At 42.0% G+C, this 24,552-nt stretch overlaps 1 protein-coding gene across 1 annotated transcript; it reads right to left on the bottom strand.

Annotated features, from left to right (window-relative positions):
• Positions 1 to 1,925: 1,925 nt before the first annotated feature.
• LOC311056954 (lissencephaly-1 homolog A-like) lies at positions 1,926 to 23,949 on the bottom strand. The gene is made up of 11 exons (XM_084073816.1): positions 23,808 to 23,949; positions 14,967 to 15,277; positions 11,299 to 11,383; positions 10,431 to 10,505; positions 8,862 to 9,068; positions 7,328 to 7,496; positions 6,517 to 6,619; positions 5,524 to 5,752; positions 4,719 to 4,820; positions 3,942 to 4,098; positions 1,926 to 3,350 (listed from the first exon to the last, which is right to left on the bottom strand). Exons 2-11 carry the CDS (start codon positions 14,996 to 14,998, stop codon positions 3,277 to 3,279), a joined length of 1,233 nt encoding a protein of 410 aa, XP_083929942.1. The 5' UTR covers positions 14,999 to 15,277; positions 23,808 to 23,949; the 3' UTR covers positions 1,926 to 3,276.
• Positions 23,950 to 24,552: the final 603 nt, after the last annotated feature.

Genomic DNA, 24,552 nt, shown 5'->3' with positions numbered 1-24,552 from the left:
GTACTTAACTGTCATAAACAATTAAGTCCTCGGATGGAATGGATGGAATGGATGTAATGACGTCTGTCTGCTCTGTATCCGTTGACCTTGAAACCTTCCAGCAGTATCTCATTTTACCAGCTTACCCCCCATCAATGCGGGCAAGCAATTTTATTTATATATATATATATATATATATACACACACACTTCATACATATACATATTTCCTCCTATTGTCAGGTTCACCTTGTTCCCAATTTAAATGGTTTTAGAACAGAGATAAGTCAAATATAAAAACCTGATGAACCTCACCTTGCATGGTTTTTATCGTGCACAGGGAAGTGCATGTAGTATGTGTGTGTGCATGACATGAGTAGAATGTGTGTACTAGACAGTGAGTGCGTGATCCCAGAAAGTAGGCCAATGTTTCTGGCTGGGTGGCTCTGCTTAGAAACATGAGTTGAAGTCTGAGACGGTTATTATTGATTCATTACTTCCTATATTATTTGTATCCCTCTATTCATAAACCTAGCAGCACCACACTAGTTTAACGGCTTCCTAGTTGTACTGTAGCCAACGTCTGCTCTAGTGTCCCACCAGAATCAGATTAATTTTTTGCATGATGCACATTTGCAAAGAACTTGATTTTGTGCCTAGTTTTCAAAGCTTCAAATTAAAAGATAGATGAAACATGCACATAATTGTTCAGCATCACACCCTATAAATACAAAAACAAAGAATTTGCATATGGGCACAACTTCATGTGAAAAGTATAAAACGGGGCAGGGCTTAAGTGACAAATTGATTAAAATAAATCAATGCATAATTATTGTCACATTGATTAATTAATCTAGAATTTATACGCGTTTCTCGATTATTCGATTCATCTAAAGTTATCAATAATCACTAAGAATATCCATACGCTACATGTGCCACTCACAACTCCCCACTTCAAGTTCGTTTTGTTTAGGTGGATGGACATCAGTGTAGGATCATGCATGATGGCACTCGCCGTCTTGGCAACTGTTGCCTGGATACAGTACAGGGAAGGAAGAAATAGCTGTGTATGTGAGTTTAGACGTAAGCTGACGCACTATACATAATTGATAAAGGGGGACAGACTGAAAATCTCTTCACAGCCTTTTCTTGATGCCCGTTTCACCCTGCCAGTTTTTTTTTGTAGTCAGAAGGCTTTACTGGAGCAAGATAAAAAAAAGCCAGGTATACTGTTGAAGTGTAATGGTCCCTGGCTCCTAGACCAAGGCCTATAGCTGAGGAAAAGCATTAAGCTACTGGACAAACATAGCTCAATATAACAATGCTGTAGTAATCAATAACTCTGTTTTGGCTCTTTTCGAAAGCCACATCTGAAACATTGCAGAACCTGTGAGGTTCTGTCATTTTATGTTTTCTTTAAGTGTATTGACTGATGTGTATAAAATAGCAGACCTACAAGCTCAGGACGTGTCGCATCGCTTGTAGATATTTTTAAATTATCATCATTACAAAATACAGCTTCTAGGGTCAGTAGAAGGGTCAGTGCTCATCTCCTGAGCAGGGACAAAATTAGGTTCTGAGCAATTTGGGAGCCCATTCGGTAAGAAAAAAGGGGATTTTATTTTTTCTTAGTCCACTTCCTCCTGGATGCTTCTGTGTTTATTCCTACTAAGAACATTACATGTTTAAGGCAGTGGTGCTGTTTGAGAGATTAGATTCTGATAACCTTATGAAACCAAACGACAAATCCAGAACCTGTGAAATACGCTACAGGGCACTGTATGGTTTTGATTCCTATTCATGGCCCTTAATGGACTTGAATGGATGCATTTGGATTGGCCTTACCTCAGTCACGTAATGGTAACACATTTGAATTTCAGGTTTCCTTTCAGTTCCATTATGCCCTATGCCTTTGTACCAAACAAAATCCACAGGAGGGAACAAAAGGAATGTTATATTTACAGATTTTTATTTTATTATGTTGCAAACAATGACATCCAGATATATTGATACACAACTTTTTTTTTGTACTGTGCGTGTGTATGTGCATTTGTGAGTGTATGTGTATGCGTTGAGAGCATGTGGCGAGACAGAACCACAGAAAGCAGAATGTAAAATCCCATGAGGGGAGGCCCTCGCAGGGTGAACAAGGCAGAGAGAGAGAGAGAGCAAGAGGGCGCTGGGGATTCTCTGGGAGTCAATACACACTTACATTCACACACACACAGACAGACACACACACATCATTAAAGGTAAAACACACCTTTGCTGTGGCTGTGTATGTGTCTGTGTTCTCAGCAGCAATAGGGATTTTTAAGGTCCTGTGAGTCATCTACTAAAAGCAGAGCTGTCAAAGAGATGAAGAAGCGTGACTTTGAACAAAGCGGGTGAGAGGCTTCGCGTCCCGGGCCCCGACCCCCCCGCTTGTCGAACCTGCGGAGGCGACTGCGGGACGGAGACTCTCCTGTCGTAATATACAGAGACGGACAGGTAAACACACACAGTGAACACACACACATACGCTCGCCCGTGTAACCTTGAGGTGTAATCGGACTAAAGGGCCTGCGTTTGCTCTGTTTTTTCTGGTCTTTCTCCCTTACTTCAATCCAACCGTTCTCTACTGCTCCTTGCCCTCCTTTTTTGTTCCCTTTCTTTTACTTCACTCATTCACCACACAGGCAGCAACAGACCATAACAGTGGAGGCATGAAATAAAACTAAACCAAAAAAAAGAAAAAGAAAATCCTAAACAAATCCCTTCGACAAGGGACACAATTAATTTTTTCGTGCACCGTCAGTTACCCAGAATCCACCTGCGCCAGCACACAGGGATCATTTAAACTTTGACCCCAATAGGGAAGGTCATGACAACGGTATGCAAATTATGCAAATTTAACAGTATACAATTTTTTTTTTGTTTGATTCACCATGCAAAGAATACTTTGTTTTTCTTTTTTTCTTTTTTTTCCTTTTTTGATGTCGTGTTTATGTTTATGTGTCTTGAGATTGCGTGACATTTATTTAAGCGTACCCTACATCCAGAATAATTTACATAAAAAGGACAAATAGTCATCTTAATAGGGCTGGCCCAGTGTAGAGGGAGGGACGGGGAGAGAGGAGAGGTGAGTTGGGGACGGGGGCAGGGAGAGAGCAAGGTAAACTATGAATTATGAGAGGGAAGTGTCGGGGGCAGGGTGGGGGGATGAAGTAAGAGGAAGATGAGTAGCGGGCCAGGGGGTTGGGGGCTATAGGGCTGCTGTTGGACTGGGTGGGTGGGGGATGGGGGCGTAGAGGCAGTCTCAGCGGCACTCCCAGACTTTGACTGTTTGATCGACGCTGCCCGTCACCACGTAGGGAGCCGTCTTGTGGAAATCTGTAAGGGGTGAGCGGAGGAGAAATGCCAGTTCAGTGCCATGGTGTTAAAGAACAGTACATTTATTCCAACTGGAGGCAATTGCATTTCACATCACTCGCTTTTAGGTCTATTCCAAGTCCCCCAATGTTGAGTCTTTTGCGATACAGATTCTTCAGCTGCACTTACCACAAGCAGTTTACTGTACTTCCAAGTAAAACCAATCCAATTTACATATTATACTTGATGCCTTTCAAAACAAGTGCAGAAATGCCAAATGGCGCTTGGACTGCTTTAATTTTTAATCACTAAATCACAGCGTTGTAGTTTTAATGCAAGCTTTGCAACTACTTTGCAGAACAAATGTGAGAATTCACTGTCAGCACTTTAATTAGATTCTGCGATTAATTTAAAAATAACTCTTTCAACCTAATTTATCATCAAATTACGATCAGGAAATTAACTGTAGTAATCTGCTGGAATAAAAATCTGCGTGGGCTAAACCTACTGGTCTACTACGTGACACATGACTGGTTGTCCCTGCTAGGAACGGTACAGCTGGTTGGTCAGAGTTGTGGAAAAGGGGATTTGGGGCTTTCGGTAGCATCTTACCCAGAGAGGTAACAAAGTGTTCATGGGCATACAGGGTCTTCATGCAGCGCTTGTTCTTGTAGTCCCAGATCCTCAGCGTTTTGTCATCGGCACAACTCACTATGAACCTGCCTCCAGGATGGAACAGGAGCCCACGCACCCAGTTGTCATGACCCACCTACAGGGGAATAAGACATTTTTCAGCTATATATCAGCTATAATTACGTGCACTGATATCCCCTTCATTTTCAGGATTCCCAAGTATTCCATTTCATGCACTGGCACCTATGAACACAACGACCCATTTATAATAACATGGTAAATCTATGAGACGCAGGGATACGATGCCAGAAATATCCCTATACTGTCCCATTTATTGTTGGATTTCACGGTTTATGCAAAAGAGTTATATACAGTATGCCCAGTACATCCACAGCAGGTGGATGGATATTCATAGAAAGAATTCCGTAGGACCGTAGTTACAGTACATCCGTAACTCTTGTTTTATTTGCTGACACATCCAAAAACGGATATTGGAAAGCTAAAGATGTAGCTATATGACCAACATAACATTAGGATGTCAACAGTGATACGAGTGTATCTAGATAAGAAACCTTGTTCACTTAAAAAATAGGATGGACACCAGGACAGCCATAAAAATAAGCTCAAACAAACTCGTGGACTGCAAACAGACAACGAAAAAAGACAACCAACTTTGTTGCCATGACCCTTGTCATGAAAAACAGAACGCAAGAACACACACACACACACACACACACAAACACACACACCACATACCAGGGTCATAAGGCACAAGCCAATGCTGACGTCCCACATCTTAATAGTTTTATCTCTGGATCCAGAGAGCAGGAAGGGGCCAGGTTTCCCACTCTTCTTATTCTGCAGGAGAAACAGACATGGTGAAATGGAACTTCTGCTTACTAGACAATGTGTGGTTCTAACTCTGCGATATGAAATATATTTGAATGAATATGAACAATTTTATATTGGACATAAAAATATATTCTTATTTTCAATGCCTTTTAAAATGCCATGTGTCTATATCATCATGTTTTCACTCAAGCTACATAATGACAATTCAACGACATACATCCATGTTCCTTTGTGTTAATCACTAAAATCAAACTGAATGACACAGGTTAATGTGAACTAATTTCCCCACACATTATTGAAAAATACAATAATGAAAGCAACATTCTTTTTTCATACTGTTGATTAAAACGGATCCTATCGCATTGGAGAATAGGCTTTGTGTATAACTGTGGTTCCCTATCCCAAAAGGTGGCATAAACATTTCCTGTTCCGGGTCAGTTTCTCATAGCTTTATTTGATTGGCTCAGCAGCAGATTTGAACTGAAACACATGAAGGTGTCGTGTTTCTAGTTAGAAAGGGAACTACAGTTATGCACAATCCATTTGATATATAGCCCCAACTGTGTGAAAGCAAAATCCTGAGAATTAATCTTTAAACTACAGAGTGTAAAATGGTTCATTTACACTCCCGGGCTGATAACCATTAACACCGTCAAACTAGAGGCCTCAGAGGTCAACAGAAGACAACTGTCCTGTGTGTTCTACATACCTCCGAGCCAGTGGCTTCCAGGATAGTGGGGTGCGCGCTGTCTGGGGCCCAGGCGATGCACTCCACCACGTGCTCGTGCTCCCGCAGCTCTGCCTTGCACTCCTTGGAGGCGGTCACCCACACGCGCACCGTCTGGTCGTTGGAGCAGCTGGCGATCAGTGTGCCGTCCTGGTTGGGGCGCACCATGCGCACCCACTCCCTGTGGCCCGCGAATGTCTTCACACAATAGCTGTGGGAGGAGGAGGATCCGTTATACACACACGCTTAATAGACACACCTTGACGTGGATCAGATTGGCTAGTAACACATTGAGTGCCCCTTTTCCACAAGGGGCGCTCCAACGATAGGATCTTGAGAAAAAGGCCCATATCTCCATATCTTTTTACAGTGGTCAAAACAAGCCATTTTCGACACGCGATCACTCTGCAATGGTGGATCGTGCTAGAAATATTATTGTTCCAGTCGTTAGACGGGACCCTCGACCATGGCGCAGACACCTTTTGTTTACATCCGGGTCCTCGTGGAGGCTTCTACAGCTCTAAACAGATCGGCGTAAACGGTAAGAAGCGCTGGCACTGGATGACCCTGTTTTAAAAAACCTCTGGCACTCGATGTGTTAAAAGTGTTTTAAGTGATGATTTTTTTTTTTGCAAAACAATAAAATAAAAATAGTTGTTTAAGAGTTAAAGCTCTATGTTCTGATAGTAATCATTGCTATAGTTGTTCAGTAACAAGGGTCTCCCATCCTTCCAGATATTCATTTAGTAGACAGTAACAAAAAGAAGTTAAATGCAGGGAAACCTGAAATCCCAGCATAAAAATTCAAGGTCTACATGCCTCTTGTATTCTTTTATGAAGCACATAGGGATGCACTTACCGTTATAAGGAAAACAACAAACTAACACTAGACTATCTAATTCAAAGTGATCATGACCAAACAGGGCATTTGAGATGCACTTATAAGGAAATAATGGTAGATCTAAGAATTCTCACCCAGTGGCTACTTCCCACATCTTGATGGTCTTGTCTCTGGAAGCAGACACTATGTGGTCTCCATTGGGCATGATGGCTACAGACGACACATTGTGGTCATGACCTAAAACACAGAAGACAGAAATTACTAGGTAGACAATTAAAGCCCTACTAACAAACGCATAAAACTGTTTGGCCGAAATATCATTATTTGACTTTATTAACTCTCTCAGTGCCAAGATTCTTTTAGTTTCTTTCAAAGTAAAAAAAAAGTGCTTAGGAAGCGAGATACAGCCTTTTTCAGTTGTAAGTTAAACAAGGAGTGGATGGAGCTGCAAATCTTCAGATAATGATATCTTGGGTTCTGAACACTTTTTTTCTGGCACTGAGAGAGTTAATGACATCAGTATCAGCCATTATGCAGCCGATGAGTCACGATTTTAACCCATTAAAACCGGGAAAGCATCTGTGCATGTTAGATTTTAGCGTTGGCTATTCAAAAATAGCAGTGTCACTTTGTGCCGTGCTGCAAACTTGTACATCTTCTATTTTTGATCATTTTTGAAAAACCTTGAAAGTGTTTAATTTTTTTTAAATAATTTTTACATTTTTAACACATATTTTCTCTTCGCCGCCGCCAAATACATCATACAAATGCATCATATTTTGTTGTTCACACACAGCTCATGATCACCTCGTGATCATGGCGTAAAGAAAAAAAAAAGGAAGACGTGACCGTGAGATGGCATCTTAATTAGCGTCACTATGCAGGTCGCAGAATGACCACAGAACTGTGATGGCTCTCACAACAGCAATGAGCGGGTCTACTGACCATGCATTGTTCGGATGCACTCAAAGCCCTGGAAGTCCCACAGCTTGATGCTCATGTCGGCTGAACACGAGGCCAGCAGCTTTCCTGTCTGGTCAAAGGAGATGTCCTGGACAGAGTCTGTGTGGCCTTTGAGGGTCCGCTCAAAGTCCCCCGCCTCGTAGTCCCACACCTACACACACACACACACACACAGACAGCGTGTTCAGATTGTACAGTTTTACACTTTAAGACAGGCAGATGCATTGCAAATGCACAAAATGTTTGTCCCTCTATCTGCAAGCATGGGGCATTTATGTTGGGTTGCATGTTTTATTTATTTTCTAAGTTAGATTTATTACACATTTATGTAGTTTATATATTCATGTCCTTTCTAAGTTATTGTAAAACTTCACAGTTGATAAAAACAATGTTTCACTTGGCAGTGTTGCTTGACGACTGGATGTTAATGTGGGGTGAATATTTTATGAGTTGGGCACTAAATGCCATTTCTGTACCAGCATTCTGTAGTGATGCACAGTATCACTACAGAGGGGAAAACCCATACAAGTTGAGTGGACTGCCACTGTCTCTTTCAAATAAACAACACACTAACACTAGACTATCTAATTCAAAGTGATCATGACCAAACAGGGCGTTTGATCAACAGCAAGATGAAGGAAATGAAAATCGAGTGAGAACGCTGAAAGAGAAACCGCCATTTGCATGCTTCCCAGGGTGCCCTGGGAGCGTTGTGCCAGCGTTGCCCCTAACAACAAGAGCATCAGTCGATATCCACGCAGAGCGGTGACACAGCAGAAAACCAGCAGGGAAAACAGAGCCATGGGAGGAGGGCAAGGAGGAAGTGAAGGGGTGGAGGAAGGCGTATGAGAGCAATAAGACAAAGAGCCTTCAGATCCACAGCATGGCTGTGATCTGCAGGATCAGAGCTGCAGAGGCCCTGATGTTGAGTTGAACAGGTCAGATCAGTTGTGAAACAGCTTTTACTACCAAACATAAAAAATGATTTGAAAGTGCTCAGTTTGAATAAAATAACTAAACTCTCCCAGAGCGATAGTTGATTTATAGGCTCGAGTGTCTAGGTATCATGTTCATGTTTAAATTCAGCTGTGATTTTAGAAGGACTTTTAAATATATTGCACAACGTCTTAGCTTGGCTTGGGTTTGTCAAAGAAACGGCGTGTTTCATCGGAGTACAGCTTGAAGAATGGTCAATTTCATTCTAAATAATGCTGTGGACAAAAAGGGTCTTATTTCCATTTTACCATCAAAATAATAAAATAGGTAAATTTTACAGACAGAATTGTGTAATTTATTTTTTTAAGTTTCAAACTTTACAGAGCTTGCCATTAATTCAATCGTAATATATTTTTCATCACCCCACACACAGGCTTCCTTCCACATCCCCATGAAAGAGCAAGAATGCTCAGCCTTCTACCATGTATAATTAAAAACAAAATTGAGACAAATAAAAAACATTACCCACCAACACCACAACCGATATTCTACACACACACACACACACACACACACCCACCTTGATGGTGGCGTCCTCAGAGGCTGTGACCATGACGGAGAAGACGGGGTGGAAGATGACGCGGGTGACGGGGCTGCGGTGCCCGCTCAGGGCGTACCTCTCTGGGGGACGGGGGATCCACTCCTTGGGGTCCCGCTTCTGTCCCACGGGACCACCGTGCGTCATCTCCTCCTTGGCCTCGTTCAACTTTGACTCAAGCTCCATCACCTGTCGGAGGAGGGCAGATACATGGAGGAAGAAATAGAGGGGAAGACACAAAGGAAAGAGAGAGAGAAATGAGTGTCAGTACCTCTGTGTGTGTTCTGCTGCATTGTGCAATATTTAAAAACATATATAAACACATGTTCTTTCCCCTGTAAAATCTCTGCACCCTGATGGAGTGAGAGTTGGATCTGCGTGATATGCCCATTTTTACAAGAAACCTTGTGAATCTGGCTGGTGTACGGCTGACATAATGAGGAAGAATGACTCAAAGAGTAGAAGGGCTGGTGCTTCCGACATTTACGGATTCCCGGATGCGCGGGGCAGGTAAAACTGCGAGCAAGTGAAACCTGTCTAGACCTGCCCAGACCGGCAATTATCAATTGAGCGCAATGTTATCATGTTTTGTTTTCATTCTAGATTTCTCCTGTCAGTTGCGGGCTGCCTCTGTCTGCCTTTTCTGAGCCTCACTGCCTGAGCAGGGCTCAAGAGTGCAACTATGTGCCAGTTAAAACTTTACCTGATGGCATTTGTGAGAGTGCATGTTGTTAATCACTAGGTCGGTCTCTCCCTCCCTGCTGTATGTTCATCATCAGTAAGTTGATGAAACCTGCCTAACATCCTGTTCTTCAAAGTGACTGACGTGACGTCATCGAGAAACGAGTCATGTCATTCAAATTAAAGCACTGGTGCACAAAAGACAGACATATCGATTGTCTACTAAAGTTTTTAAATTCAGCAGATTTGCATCACGTGCGTTCACTAGATTTTGGTTAGCATGTGTGCGAGGATACAGGCACGCACGTAGACTAACAAAACAAACTCTGTATATGTGAGCCAAAACACGCTCCATAAGCGTGCCAAAACACACACACAAAACAGATCTACAAACTGACATGCAAGTTGATGCGTTGTTTGCTTACCCTAGATCTGCAAGGTCTCAAATGATCTCACTGCACCAGTGCTACCAGTGGAAAACATATTCTGGAGCCCTGCTGGGCATGTCTGATCTGAAATGACTACGGTTTGACTTGCTTTTACCTGTCCATTCTTCAATTAAGTTAATCGTTGGAACATGGAACCAATGATCTACAAAAAAATTGTGATTTATGTAATATAGATGATTTTTTTTTGTTGAAGAATCTCATTTCTGTATTTCTTCACACACACGATCAACAGGCAATGGATTTGAAATATATTGTGAGATAAATCTACATGCCGTGGTAGATTGGAGAAGTACTTTCCCTGCACGGCAATGCAAAGTGCGTTGACTAAAGTGTTGCTTATTCATCTTTGTGTGTGAGCTGAATGATTTGGCAAGCTGTCACCATTGGACAGTGTACAATACACACAAAACACACAGCTCACCTTCTTCTGTAATCTGATGACTGAGGTCCATTTCTTTTCCAGAAGTCCAGCGTACTTTTTATCTACGTCCTCATTCTACAAGAAAAAAAGTTAGGCAGTTAGGCAAACACAGGAAGCCAACCAAATTTTGACATATGGATTTCCATCTAGGACTTGTCAAGGACTTTACAACAATTGTTCATGATCAAACATTACATGAATATACATACAATACATGGTGGAAATTCAGCACTGCAACTAAAGCATGTAGAACAGCTTGAAAGTTTGGACCATCCTTAGAGATTTGGCCCTGGTTGTTTTTGTATCTTTCAGACAGCAAATGACATTTGTTTTTGCCAAAATCAATGGCCGGCGAATGACCAATGAACGATACATTTAGTTTTCAAATCAGCAGCCCCATCCCATAGTCTCACATGACCATCCATTTAGACTGTAAATAGTGATTCTGGCTCTCGTCAAATAACACAACCTAACCTTTCCGCTTTGACAGGAGCAGAGATATGCACATTTATCTTTGCCACATGTCAATCTTGCAGCAATCTGGGAACATAACTGGGAAAAGATTAAAGAATGCTTACGTCTTTACAAAATGTTAAAGTAGTGCAAATCAACAAACTTCAGGCAGGGCCCATTGTACCTCTGCCATCAGAGCTTAATTTCTAGTTACAACATACGCCATTAACTTTTGTTTGGTAGCAGAGGAGACTGCTGCACTGGTCATCCTAGTCTAGTGGGAATCCTTGCTGTGGTGCCATGGTTCAAGCAGTCAGAGATGGGGGGCTGAGTTCCATAGGGGCATATGTAAAAACTTGGAACCAAGTTCTTACATATGGAGGACTTTGGCATTTCCCCCTGTGTTTGTTCTTACCATATCTACCTCTGCCTCTTTCTTGAAAGTGGAGTATGCCTCTTCGTATCCATTGGAACGGAGGTAATCTGCTATAGCCCGGTTTCTGAGAAAAGACAAAATGAAGAGGGGTAGGAGGATTGGATACATGAATAAGGGTTCACAACCTATTAAAAATGTGTCTGATTCGGCCGTTCAGTGTTTCTACAATTCCCATAATGCATTTTAAGGGCAAGCACAGGCCAGGCACACCCATACATTCTATGGCATTACATATGCCTAATTCAGATTTTCCCAAATTGCCATTTTGTTGTAAACACAGTGAACAAGGACAATGCGATGGCCACTGACGGTAGCAGCTAAGAAATAGGAAGTAAAGGTTGTGCTTTCATTTTCACTGATTTTATCCCAATGACAAACTTTTCACACAACTCCAGCAGAGTTTAAGAGACGCAAAAGAAGACTGCTCAGCTTTACGGCTGCAAATGGGTGAGCCATTGATGCCTAAAGATGCGCTCAGGCTGTAGCTGTTATGAGTTAATCGTCTTTCTCAGTAACATTTCAAAACAATTTGAGCTTATGTTGAAAATGGTGATATTGTGCTTTTAACAGACTGGATTGTGTGCATGAACATGTTGTCATGTGACTTCTTATGACTTCACAACTAATAGCAACACATTGTCCTCCGAGTGTTCCATTTATTCAGTGGCAAGAGAAATGTAAGCTCCGCCCTCAACAGAAAAGAGAACCCCACCCTGTCTGGCAGATGGAATTACATAATTCCACCTTCAATGTCAGTAAAAGTGTGTGGGCTGCCAGAGAAAAGGGGACCCTAATGTCTGAATCACTGGGATGGTCTGTTTTGAGTTACCATGGAAACCCACCACACAGATGGAACCTCTCAATTACGGCCTGAAAAAGGTCTGGACAACATGCACACATATATAAATGTGCGGTTCAGTTCCTTTCTGAAATGAAGGGTGAATATTTCATGAGCAGCAGTGCTAAGTTTAGGCTGTGGTTTCAGTGCCCTTTGACTGGCAGGCAGATCATTTGTAACCCATGTGTCCTGCGTAAAACGCATGGACAAGCACACAAGAACATTATGCATTAAGTCACCTTTGGCAACAGCGAGTGACTGCTGAAGAGTGTCATTTCCTGTCTAGAGCTTAATGAGTAGGACGTGGTTAGAGTAACCATTGGAAAAAAGCATGGCTGTAGGACTTGTATGCATTCAGAACTACAACCCAGCCAAATGATTGAAATATTAGAGGTATACTATTGTTAGCAACAATTACACTATGTCAATGTAATTTCTTAATGTTTCTTGTAATGCATATAGCTGATATAAATAGACCTTGTCCTGTGCTAGTTAGTCATTTCCATTCACCTGCCAGGACTTATTTTAACCAAAATGAAACACTGAGGAGACTCACTACAGATACACAAAAAGTACAGTGTCAGATCGGATGAGATCTACAATTTTGGAGATAAATTAAGCAAAGCTATCTATTATATGATACAAATCATCTCTTCTCTGTATATGTACCCCTTTTAAGATGTGTTATTCAGAAGTCAGACTACAGTAAATAAAAGTGTAGAGGAAATGAGACACATCAAGACATTATCCATCAATATTGTGATAACATGAATGGATTTAAACCTATTTATTAACATAAACATATCACTCAGCCATGCTACCAACCAAAGCTAACTGGTAACACTGTAAAATCACTGCCATTACTGTCTGCACCGGATGGATTAAGGGCTAGGGTCGGCTCCTTGCATTAAAACTGACTGTCTGTTTCTTCCATTCATCTCTTCTCTCCTCCCCTCTGCCGTACCTTCCCTCTGATCTTTACTCCTGTCATGTGGGTTATGAAATATTCACTACTCGCCAAGCCATGCTACCAAGCACCCACAGACTGTGCACACAGTCTCTCCGACAGCACACACATCCTGGTAAAGGAAATGCGCTTTTATCACAGGCATCAGTGCAAACCTCCTCATGGGTGCCTTCTATTAAAAAAGGACATTTCAACAACAATCCAATTGTTGTCTCCTCCAGGTCGAAATCCATGGCCGGGACTATGTTTTGCACCCTGTCCGTCCGTCTGTGAACTGCTAATCTCCGGCACCGTAGGCCACATTGCAGCGAAACTGTGCACGCACACACACTCCCTGGATGCCAGAGCATTATTTTTCACATGGGCCTGTTATAGCACCACCAGAAGGACGATTTGTGCATAACACAATTTTAGACAGTACTCCTACAGATTTTGTCCAAAGATCACGCAAATCGGTACAAAGTATCTCTATAGTCATTAAACGAAACGCTTCTTTCAGATTTTTCATATTCCATCCTGATTGGCAAAGATTGGCAGGGGTGCTCCAAAATGCCGCCCTCAAATCAGGAACACAGCGTGCAATTTCCATGAAATTTTGCACACATGGTCTCACTAGGCCGAGGTAGAAATGGCACTTGAAATTTTTCAAATCAGCCTCATGGTGGCACTATAAGAGGCCGATTTGTGTTTTTACCTATAACTGCACTGATCCCTTGTATGCGCCCTCCTTAGAGGTACACATGATCTCTATAGTCATGTGATCAAGATGGATCCGTTTGATTTTTCATAATCCTGATTGGCAAATTTCGCACATTGCTGGCCCACAATAACCTACCTGACCTGGCGGAGACCTGTGCTGCTTTTTTCTAGTTTTGATTTGAAAACCCATTCAAACAAATAGCTGGTGCGTGTGCATGTTTGTAAAAGACTTCCAAGTGCATTGTGAATGACCTATGAGTACTACATCCATCTAGACATCCGAAAGAAAGAGTGAGGTCATATTACGCTTAAGATTTAAAGTCACGTTTCCCCAAATACACATGACTGAAGGAAAGGAGGTTTAGTATACAACAACTTTTCTATCTCTAGTTATATCCAGGGTCTGGTTGCCCGAAGCATCTTATCTTAAGATTTCCTTAGCAGAGACTTCTAGCTAAGCCCTTCTATTCAATAAGCCCTTTAGTGAAATGTTCAGCAGAAAAACTAAGGTTTTGTGCATCCGGACACAACTTCTTTTCCTCCATCCAGCAGCCAGTGTCTGATAAGATTCCAAAATTGGCCGCCTACACCTTTCTACCAGCCAAATAAGACTTTATAAAATAAAACTGGACCTCTCTGTGAGGCTGGTTACCTACCAAAGTGACTGGTCATGACTGAACACACTTACAAGCCAAAGTGAAAAGCTATATCTGGAAGTAGATGTCCATATGCAGTGGTAATTATGTACATGTACTGTACTTTTTTAAATTCTTTTGTACTATTTTAGTAAGTAGTTACTTTGTAGATTTGGTTTATTACCAAAATACACTGACAACTTCGGCACTATATATATTTCAGCCATTTGAAAATAGCTGATCTACAAGCTTGTAGATCGGCTACTTAAAAAAAGAAATGTATACTGGACATTTTGAACTTTTTCGTGAAATGTGAAATTCTGCACAATGAGTACTTTTACTTTTGGTACTTTAACTATCTTTTGTACTTATACTCAAGTAAATTTTGAATACCGGACTTTTACTTGTAACAAGAGTTTCTCTACATGGTGGTATTGACACTTTTACTCAAGTAAAAAATGTGAGAACTTCTTCCACCACTGCATACAGGCTCCCTGGTGTTACTCACAGTTCATCTCGTTGTCTCTGTGACAGCACCATGGTGCCTGTCGTTGCTCTACCTCCAGGTGGAGGGGGAGATGATGGGGTAAGGGTCAGGGGTGGCGGAGGAGGTGCTGACGGGGCCGGGAGTAGTTTGGTCCCTTGCTCGTCTCTCGCGTTGTGAAACTTCAGAGGGTAGCGGGGGTGGCAGAAAGGTGCCACACACACCGACCGGTTGGACGCACGGCTGACAAAGAGGACAGGTGTGGACGAGGACTCCCGAGGAAAGTCACAGCTCAGCCGCAGAGGAAAAACTCATCAATCAGAGATGCCCACGATCTATTGGAGAGAGAGAGAAGAGACGGAGACAATCAGTTAGTGTGACAACTAGTAGTGAGGAGGGAAGTAGGGTTGGACGTTATATTGGTATTCAGATCTCATTTAGAAGGTTCTGGCTTTGTTGGGGGGGTTTTGAGGCTCGCGAGGCTACTCACTACTTTGCTAGCAATCCTGTTTAGAGAGGATAGCCACTTATTCATAAATCGTAATGTGCATGCACATTACTACAGTACATACAGTTATGCCTTAACCCATTAAGACCTGAGGCCGCGTCTAAAAAAAATCTAAATCCTAACAATTTTTCTGAAAAAAATATAAAAAATACATTTTCACGATTTTTCAAAAATAGCAGATCTACTGCTATGAGCTTGTAGATCTGCTATTTTTGAATAGCCAAAGAAATCTTAAGTGACACAGATGCGTTCCAGGTCTGAATGGGTTAAGAACTCATGTAAAGGGATGATGATCCATTTGATCTAGAATAGCCGAGAGTAAGGCACTATATTGGTTTAGCTGCAAAAACATTGTAGGCCGTTATGACAGTATAAGTTAAGGGCTTGAAATAAGCAGACATTGCATGATCCGTTTTTTTTCCCTACACCACTCCTCTCTGCCAGACTCACACACTGACACTGGCCGGTGGCTAAAAGCTAACGCTAACTGCATGTAGCCACAGATAAAACCACACCAGTCTAAAATAAATCAGTTCTGAATTTCATCTTGAGAAATGTACAGCTAAGCATAAGCACAATGATGTATGGGACAACTATAACAATGGATAGACTTCTCCATGATACCACAGTACGTAGCCGGGAGAGTGCTACTTCTCCGAGAGAGTGATATACGTCTAGGTGCGTAACCAAGAGAGTGCTATGTTTCTCCATACAACGGTGTGAAACCGAGTGTTATGCTTCACATGAGCGTCACATTATTCTGAAGAAAAGAAAATGTAAAATTTGTCAAATGTACATTTTTAATGGACTTGTCCTTAAAGACGTATTACTTGTCAGGACAAGTGGGACAAGCCTCAATGTCAACCCCTGTTATAGTATAACATATTGATATTAGTTAATTAATCCCAGGATGCTGCCTAGCGTGATTTGGGAGCAAACCAGGTTGGCCATTTCCTGAGCTTAGGACACTGCCGTGCACCTGAGGTCACAACAGCATTAAGCAGCTTAGTAGCTCGACCAGACAAACAAGCGTCTTCATTTGTCCGAGGTGTTAGAGCCCACCAGTCCTCCATACTGCTGACAGTGCAGTGCGAAGGCTCGAGACAGGGAGCTAACTGGATTAAACCCAGACAGGGAGAGGAGCCTTCAACACGAAGCTGCACTTGTCCATTTGTCTCGGTCACTGTCTGTTAGGTTGTTGTCCTTTCGCAGGCCAGCAACGTATTGTCCATCTTCAATAAATGAAGATAACACAGCTGACTGTTGCAACATGTTTCAATAAGATGAAGAAAAAAAGTACTACTAAGCAAATGATTAGATGCAAACACTTTTTTGGAATCCAGAGACATTTTGACTCATTTTTGACAACACTGTGTGTTGATGGAAACTCAGTAGTAAATAAGGACTCTACTCCTGGAGGTTGGATTGGGGGTCAGCCCCTAAGACATACTAGCGTCATAACTCATGTCCAGGGGGTGTACTTGTACATCATGGCTGGGGGATGTACTTCAAGCTGCCTCACACTATAGAAACAGGAGATTTCTATAGCGTGATACTTACTACTCCTGGAGACCTTCATGCCAATGACAAACCTGTCCTTCCTTTCCTCAAGGTTGAAGACAGACATGCGAATGTGTGATTTCTAAGTACACTGACTGCACTCATAGAGACAGTCTCAGAAATAGCCCTGGCTAACCCAATCAGACACAGACTTTCTACACTTTACGTAATCCTGCCAGAGCCTTAGCTATTACACCTGCATGAAACACTTGAGTGGTTGCCAGGAACGGTGTGCCGGTGAGAAATATTTGAAGAAACTCGTAGATAGAGAGAGAGGGACAGAGAAGGGGCAGGGGGTTGATGCAACATGCAAAATAAACAGGTAAAAGGGTATGGGGCCCTGGCTGGTACATACAGGAGTCAAGACAATCCTTCACCCATCATGTTTATAGGACAAACCTCCCGGGTCAAGTACTGTACTAGCCATTAGCCAATCCTAATCAGTAATGACCAGCTGATCATAAACACATGAAAAAAAGGTTCAAAGTGTGGACTATGTACTGGGTTTATCAAAACAAGTTATGTACAGACAATGTGAGGTGCCAGGTGCATAAAAATGAAACCAAAACATATTGAGATGAGGAATTATTGGACCACAAACGAAAAAAAATCAAGATTGGCATGTTGCACAAAACGATAGGAGAGATAAGGCTATAATAACAAGCATGTGATCAGATCAAGCGATTCCAATTCATCTTTCATCCACTGACACAGACAACAGAAAGGACATCACCTACAGTATGTTGTAGACACTGTGAGAAGATGATCTAGGGCGATTTCCCAGCGGGAGTTAATGTTCTGACAGGGAGCGATTACTGATAGAATAAAAACAAACGCTTCCCAAAAATCCGCTCAACAGGCATTCTGCCATCCCCGGAGAGACTGCTAAAAAGGTCTCTCTTGAAGTTGTTCCAAGTATAAAACATATATACAGTATAATACTGTGTGTGTGTGTGTGTGTGTGTGTGTGTGTGTGTGTATATTGCAGTATATTCAACACCTTATCCGAGATCGTAGTTGAAGCATGTACAATTGTACATTCTGCTTTTAGCGTAGCAGCTCTTCCATTCAAAATTTCAAATCAAGAATATTCCCTTGACTATGTGTCAAGTAAATTATAAGTGTATTTCCAGGGGAACAACCCAAACCTGGTTGGTGGAGCACCAGTATAAAATGTTGTGTGGCTCCCTCCCAGCTTGCTATGGAGGTGCTTAACCATGTTAACGCTGGCGTCCTTATTCTGATGCGAACATTCAGTGAAAATAGCCAATCTACAAGCACATCACACGTTGTGAGCTTGTAATTCTGTTATTTCCTCCAAGAGATTTGGTGTACAGGGGAAAAAAGGAGGGGGCCTATAGACTTCCAACCAAATTGGGTTTTTAAGTGGTTAAAATTCTCAGTGTGTCCTGAAAGGAGGGCATAGCTAAGCCCCTTCACTTGTGCCCGGTTACTCTGAATAAAAGCTTGCAACCTGCAGAAACCGCATTTGTGCCAATTTTAAAAAACACAGCACTACAGAGCTTAAGGCAGGACAAAGTATGACCCGACAGGTCAAGTAGAGAAGGAATATCTCACTACTGGAAGCCAGGGCCTAAAGATCACATAGCTGGTACTGGTAGAAGTGTTTGGATTACACCTTGACTACATATAGAATATAAAGCCGGGGAGGGGGGGGGGGGGGGGGGACGACAAATATACAGATGGATGCCTTGTGTAAACCTGCTCACAATCCAGGAGAAAAGGCCAGGTCAGCAGTAGAGTGTAAGTGTTGGATGAGTGAACCATAGGGCGCACCCATATCACTCCTAAAAGCTTAATCAATTATCTGTGAATTATTAAATTAGACTCGGTCTTGGAGTCACAACTTTCAATCCAAAGTCCTTTGTGTGTGTGTGCGCGCGCATCAGTGAGGTGGCTATTAGCCAAAATAATGCCTCTTTGCTAAAATAATGCCTCTTCCAATACAACGATGAGTGTGCAGCAACTGATGAACTGCAGATCACAATAAGGCCAGTCATTTGCGGGCTCACTGTCCAAAATGGGCTAGATGAGGTCAGTGTGCAGCTCTGTTCCATGCCATAATATAATAGCAACCACTAGCTTGATAACTCTAGAGCCTAAGGCCTGCTATCTTAAGACACAGAAAACGCATTCTCTCTGTGCCATCTCCTAAATTCAATGCTCATTATTTTCAGCCAGAACGGCTCTGCCCACTTTCCTGAATTTTCTTCTCAAAATGCCTCCTTCAATTCATCAGAGAATCAGGATAGACAAGAGAAATGTGGCAATAATAGTTTTCTCCACTACAAGATCTGGAAGTTCCAACTTTCAACCCGGTGTACATACTTTAGGCTTGAAAGACACATTTGCCACAGATTTTTGATAAAAATGTCAAAAAGGCAAATATAGCAGACCTTCAAGCTTACACAACACGTTGAAAAAATAGCCAATCTTCAAGCTCTTAACGGGTCGCAAATCGATGCGTGTGTGGCTATTTTGTCTATTCGTAGTACAACGAAGCATATAGGGCTTAAGTGTTTAATTCCTAGCTTGTATGAATATGCACGTGTGTTTGGGTTGCAGAGATCAGAGAAGGCTGTGGGCCATACGTTGATTATCTGCTAGTGGTCACGACGACATAAGTGTCACTGAAAGACAGAGGTAGCCTCCCATCTCTGCACGTCAAAAAATCATCACAACAGCACAGATAGATGGACAATTAGCACAACACGTCATGGTATTCATCCACTCGTGTAACCTGTGTAGGTAACACTGGCAATACATTGTATTCACCAACGATAATATTTAACGAAAATGAAAACTTTAATAGAGATATTCATGCAAACCAGCATTTTACAAAACACCCTAACAATGAATACTTGGCCGTTGAGTCGTTGCTCTGTCAAGAGACAAAGTTATCAGACAATAAGAAAGTGTCACGTCTGACATTTAGGTTTTCAATGGAGGGGCCAGCATGTTTACAATAAGATTAAAGACTGGGCCTATACAAATAGCCACCATCATTATGATCCTCTATTATACATATGTAATTGCAAGAGAAGATTAAAGAAGCAGAGGCTGCAATTTGGCAATTTCTAATTAGAGCTATCTATCTATCTATCTACATATAAATAATAAATAATGGAGAAGTGAAACTGAACTGGACATAAAACAAAATATAACCAAACATGATCAAAGGGCAATACAACTGCCCACAGTAATGTCAAGCTTTCTGTCACCAAATATTTCATGCGGAATTGAGCAATCAGTCATTGTTTTGTGTCAAGCTCAGGGTCCCCACACATTTTTAGCAATGAATTTCCAAAACTTTTCCAAAACTTTTCCAGAATATTTAGCCCAATTTCCAGGCCTATATAACAATCATTCAGCGCAATAATGTGTCTCTTACTCCTACGTATGTACAATGCCCAAAGATAGGCAGTGTAGCAAAATAATAAATAAAAAACAATAAATAGAGCCTGCGAGCGAAAATAGGAGGGGTGGACGACGTCGTTGCACAGTTCGTTGTCGCTTGCGGTAGGTCAGGACGGTCTCATTCAAAAACATGTATTTTAATGAGATTTCATCGCCCACTCGCGTCGCGTCACGTCGCATCGCTGGCAGTGCGGATGGGGTGTTACACAGCCTGTTCGGCGAAAAACTACTTATGTTACATATTTCGTGTAATGTTATACATGTTTATGAAAATGTTTTGTATTAAAAAAAATCAATAGCCAAAAACAATGCATAGCCAAATATTTTTCCAGGACCCTTGATAAATTCCAGGACCTTTGATGAAGTTTGATCAATTCCAAACCTTTTCCAGTACTGGATTATTTCTTTTTTAATTTCAAAATATTTCCAGGAATTTCATGACCGTGGGGACCCTGCAAGCTCCTGAAATCATTAATTCAAGCTCTGTATCCCGCTCGGCGTTGTCCCTCCTTAAGAAACAACACCCTGCAGGCTCACATGCTGTAATTATACATCAAATGGCATGGACCACATATAGCTGCCCCCCCCCCCCCCTTATCTTGCTTAAGAAACATTATGTTAAGGAAATAGTGATGGAGAATTGCAGATGCAATACAGGCACACACAATTTACAACTCAATCCATTGACATTTTTCTAGAAATGCATACCCAGTTTTGACATCCCAAAACGCATCACTGGAAAATGCAACTTGCTTTCTGTCATTTCAGTCTCATCTTCAGTTCCACGTTTACCATTTCCTCTCTCTGTAGCAGTGGTTCTCAACGTGGGATCCAGGGATCCCCAGGGGTCCTTCCAGGGGGTCCCCAGCTAAATGACTGATAGTTAGGAACCACATTTGGATCTTTACAGGTCTGTACCTACAAGAGTTACAGACACAAGTTACAGACGTGAGATAATTACAGATCCAATTAACACTGAGGATATTACAGTGTGGATTATAGTCCCAGAGATAAAAGAAATGGGGCTCCATGGTCTTATGCATATCAAATTAGGGGTCCTTGAAAGTAAAAATGTTGAGAGTCACTGCACACACTGACACTGCAATTACTGGACAGATAGAGGACAAGTGCAGGTCTAACTGTGAGCAGTGGGAAGAAGGTATGACTACTCTTCTAAATAGAACAGTTTGAACACAACACTGGTCACCTGTCTGTCAGAGAATTCCAAAGTACTGCTCAGGTGCATTTTTAGAATGTCTGAGATCGGAGGGGTGTAGTTTGCCTTGTGCAAACCAACAGTTTCAAGTCCTCTCCTGTCACTACACCCTGCATGTAGCATGTTTAATACTTAAGAGCAGCAAATGTCTAACGTCGATCATCAGTGACAGATACTGAGTAAGCCAAGAAAATCAATGTACAAAGCAGGGCCTCCAAGATGCATTTCGTGTCACACAAGGCATTGTTTAGCCTATACTTGCCAGTCATAAAACGGTAGGCCGGAGAGGTCTTCGACTAGCCTCCACCCTGTTAGCTGACCCAAGTTATTTTCCTCAAAACTTGGGAGCGTATGAAGGGGACTAAAATGTATATATAAAACGTCAAAGTGGTCGATGAGACCCTTCTAGAGGCTAAATGAAGGTCTCCGAATCTAAAATGTGTCATAATGTGACGTGTTGGGCAGCTTCACTGGTCCACAAGGGCAAGGCTGCAGCAGATCCTCCTCATTCAGCAACGCCCTTTCTAGCAGGCTAACAACCCGTTAGCTTAGCATCACAACGTACACCTTTGGCCAAGATTGTTGAGGATGATCATTTGAAACCAAGGGATCACACACTGGCATCGGATCACAAGGATCACTGCGTGTCCAGAGCAAAGCTAACTGAAGCGTGAAGTCCATGCTAACCTGCCACACCCATTTCATCATTAGAAGAGCAGTCAAAGTTTGAATTCGAGGCAGTGTTGCCATATTTTGTGAGAGAAATAAGCAAGCAGGTCCGGGAAAACAACCCCAAAAGGAGCTATGAGCCACACTTTAAACCTATATCATGCATCGGCTATTTGAAAATAGCAGATCTACAAGCTCACACAGATCTGCTATTTTCAAAAACTCTTGCAATAAAATGAGTTATATTTCTTTGAAACATTGAGCAGTCTAACAACATAAATGCTCCTCCCTGGGCACAACACATTTTCATGAAAATATTTGAGAACCAGTGGTTTAATAATTATTTTGTTTAAATATTGGAAGCCTAAATGAGCAAGTACACTTTAGAAACAAGCCCAAAAAGCCGCAACCACCAATTTGTACAAGCAAATATACAGAAAAAGAATAAGCCGACATGGCAAGAGGCTGAGAATATTTACTGGGAGGACGTCAGTTTACAAATGGTCAACTAACCTGCTGACAGCCAGACAGGAGGTGACCACTTATAATAATTACAAACTTAATAACAATGCGACAACTGTGTTGACCTCACGAGAAGCTGCGTTTCTTCAAAATGTGCTTTATGCACCTGAGAGAGCAGAGCTGTCAGACCAACACTGTCTGGTTAGCTAGTCATGTTGTCTTCTTCACACAACTTCTAGTAATAGACGGGGCCTCATTTATCCACGATCATCAACGCGAGTTCAGTGTGTGATTAACTAAGATGCATTGGACCACATCCATGGCCATCACAATGTAGTAGTAGCATCGTTACATTAACTAGAAGGTCATGTTCTTCAGCCTGTGGATCGATGTTCCTGTGATTGCTGCTATGCTATGTTAGCAGTGTTGCCATGTTTTGAGAGAGAAATAAGCAACGAGGACTAGGAAAACAAGCCCGAAAGAAGCAACTAGGCCACATGAGCACTTTAAACCTACCTATATGAATCGGCTATTTGAAAATAGCCGATCTACAAGCTCACGACGCATCGCGACGCATTGTGAACTTGTAGGTCTGCTATATTCAAAACCTCTAAAAAATAAAATGTGGAATATTTGGAATATTTTCGAAACATTCTAACACCACAAATGCTCCCTGGCTGGCACAAAATAGTTATGAAAATATTTGAGAGCCACTGGTTTAAATTTGGATGCAAGCCTAAATAAGCAAGTACACTTTAGAAACAAGCCCAAAAAACCGCAGCACCCCTTTTTACAAGCAACTTTACAGAAAAGGAAGCCCAAAGCCGCTTATAATAGGCCGACATGGCAACACTGCTAGTTAGCCTCCTAAGCTAACGGCCTCTCCGCCATTTTGAGAGTTGAAACGGGAGAGAGCGCAGAGAGACTGCAGGCGTCGTCAACAATATATACAACTGTTCCTCAAGTAGCGCAACAGAACGAGCGAATCCCCTAAAAACACCGTCAAACTCACCCTCTGATAAGTGCTGTGTGTCATAGTCCCGTTTAGGTCGAAGTCTGCGCTGAAAAAAATCCACTTTTTCGGGTGGAAACGGGACTTTTCTCACCAGCCGGCGCCGTCAGATTTTTTACTCCCTTTTGCTTCACTGCAATGACTCTACGGCGGCGGCTGGTGGCGTGAACGCGCACGCTAATGCACGTGATTACGTAAGCGTCGTTGCCGGGTTTGGCGAGAGAAATAAGCAAACCAGGTCTACGAAAACTATCCCAAAAGACTATACATGAGACATTTAAACCCATATGCATCGGCTGTTTTCCAAAAAATCTTGAGAAAATGTTGGAATATTTTTGAGGCATGGTGGAAACATATTTTCAGATGGTGGTCCGCGGACAAATACATATTCATTTCGGGGTCCTTGACATAAAAATGTTTAGGAACCACTGGTTTAAACAACATTAGACAACAAGCCCAAAGCAACTGAACTAACTCTTTAGAAACAAGCCCAAAAAAGCGCAACCCGCAGCTACCAATATTTACAAGCAACTTTACAGAAAAACAAGCCCAAAGTCACTTATAATAAGCTGACATGGCAACACTACGTAAGCTGTGGTGTACCGCGTTCACATCCAGTCATCCAGTCAGTTTGAGATCCTGTTATACATGTTTTTAAGGATAAAACATAAAGATGAGAAACTGTCCACAAAGTGAACTGACCATCATTATGCACAAAGCAAATTGTAATACATTAATAATGACA

Source organism: Gymnoscopelus microlampas (genome assembly GCF_963454915.1).
Source record: "Gymnoscopelus microlampas genome assembly, chromosome: 12".
Lineage (NCBI taxonomy): Eukaryota > Metazoa > Chordata > Actinopteri > Myctophiformes > Myctophidae > Gymnoscopelus > Gymnoscopelus microlampas.
This window is presented reverse-complemented; position numbering and strand designations above follow the sequence as displayed.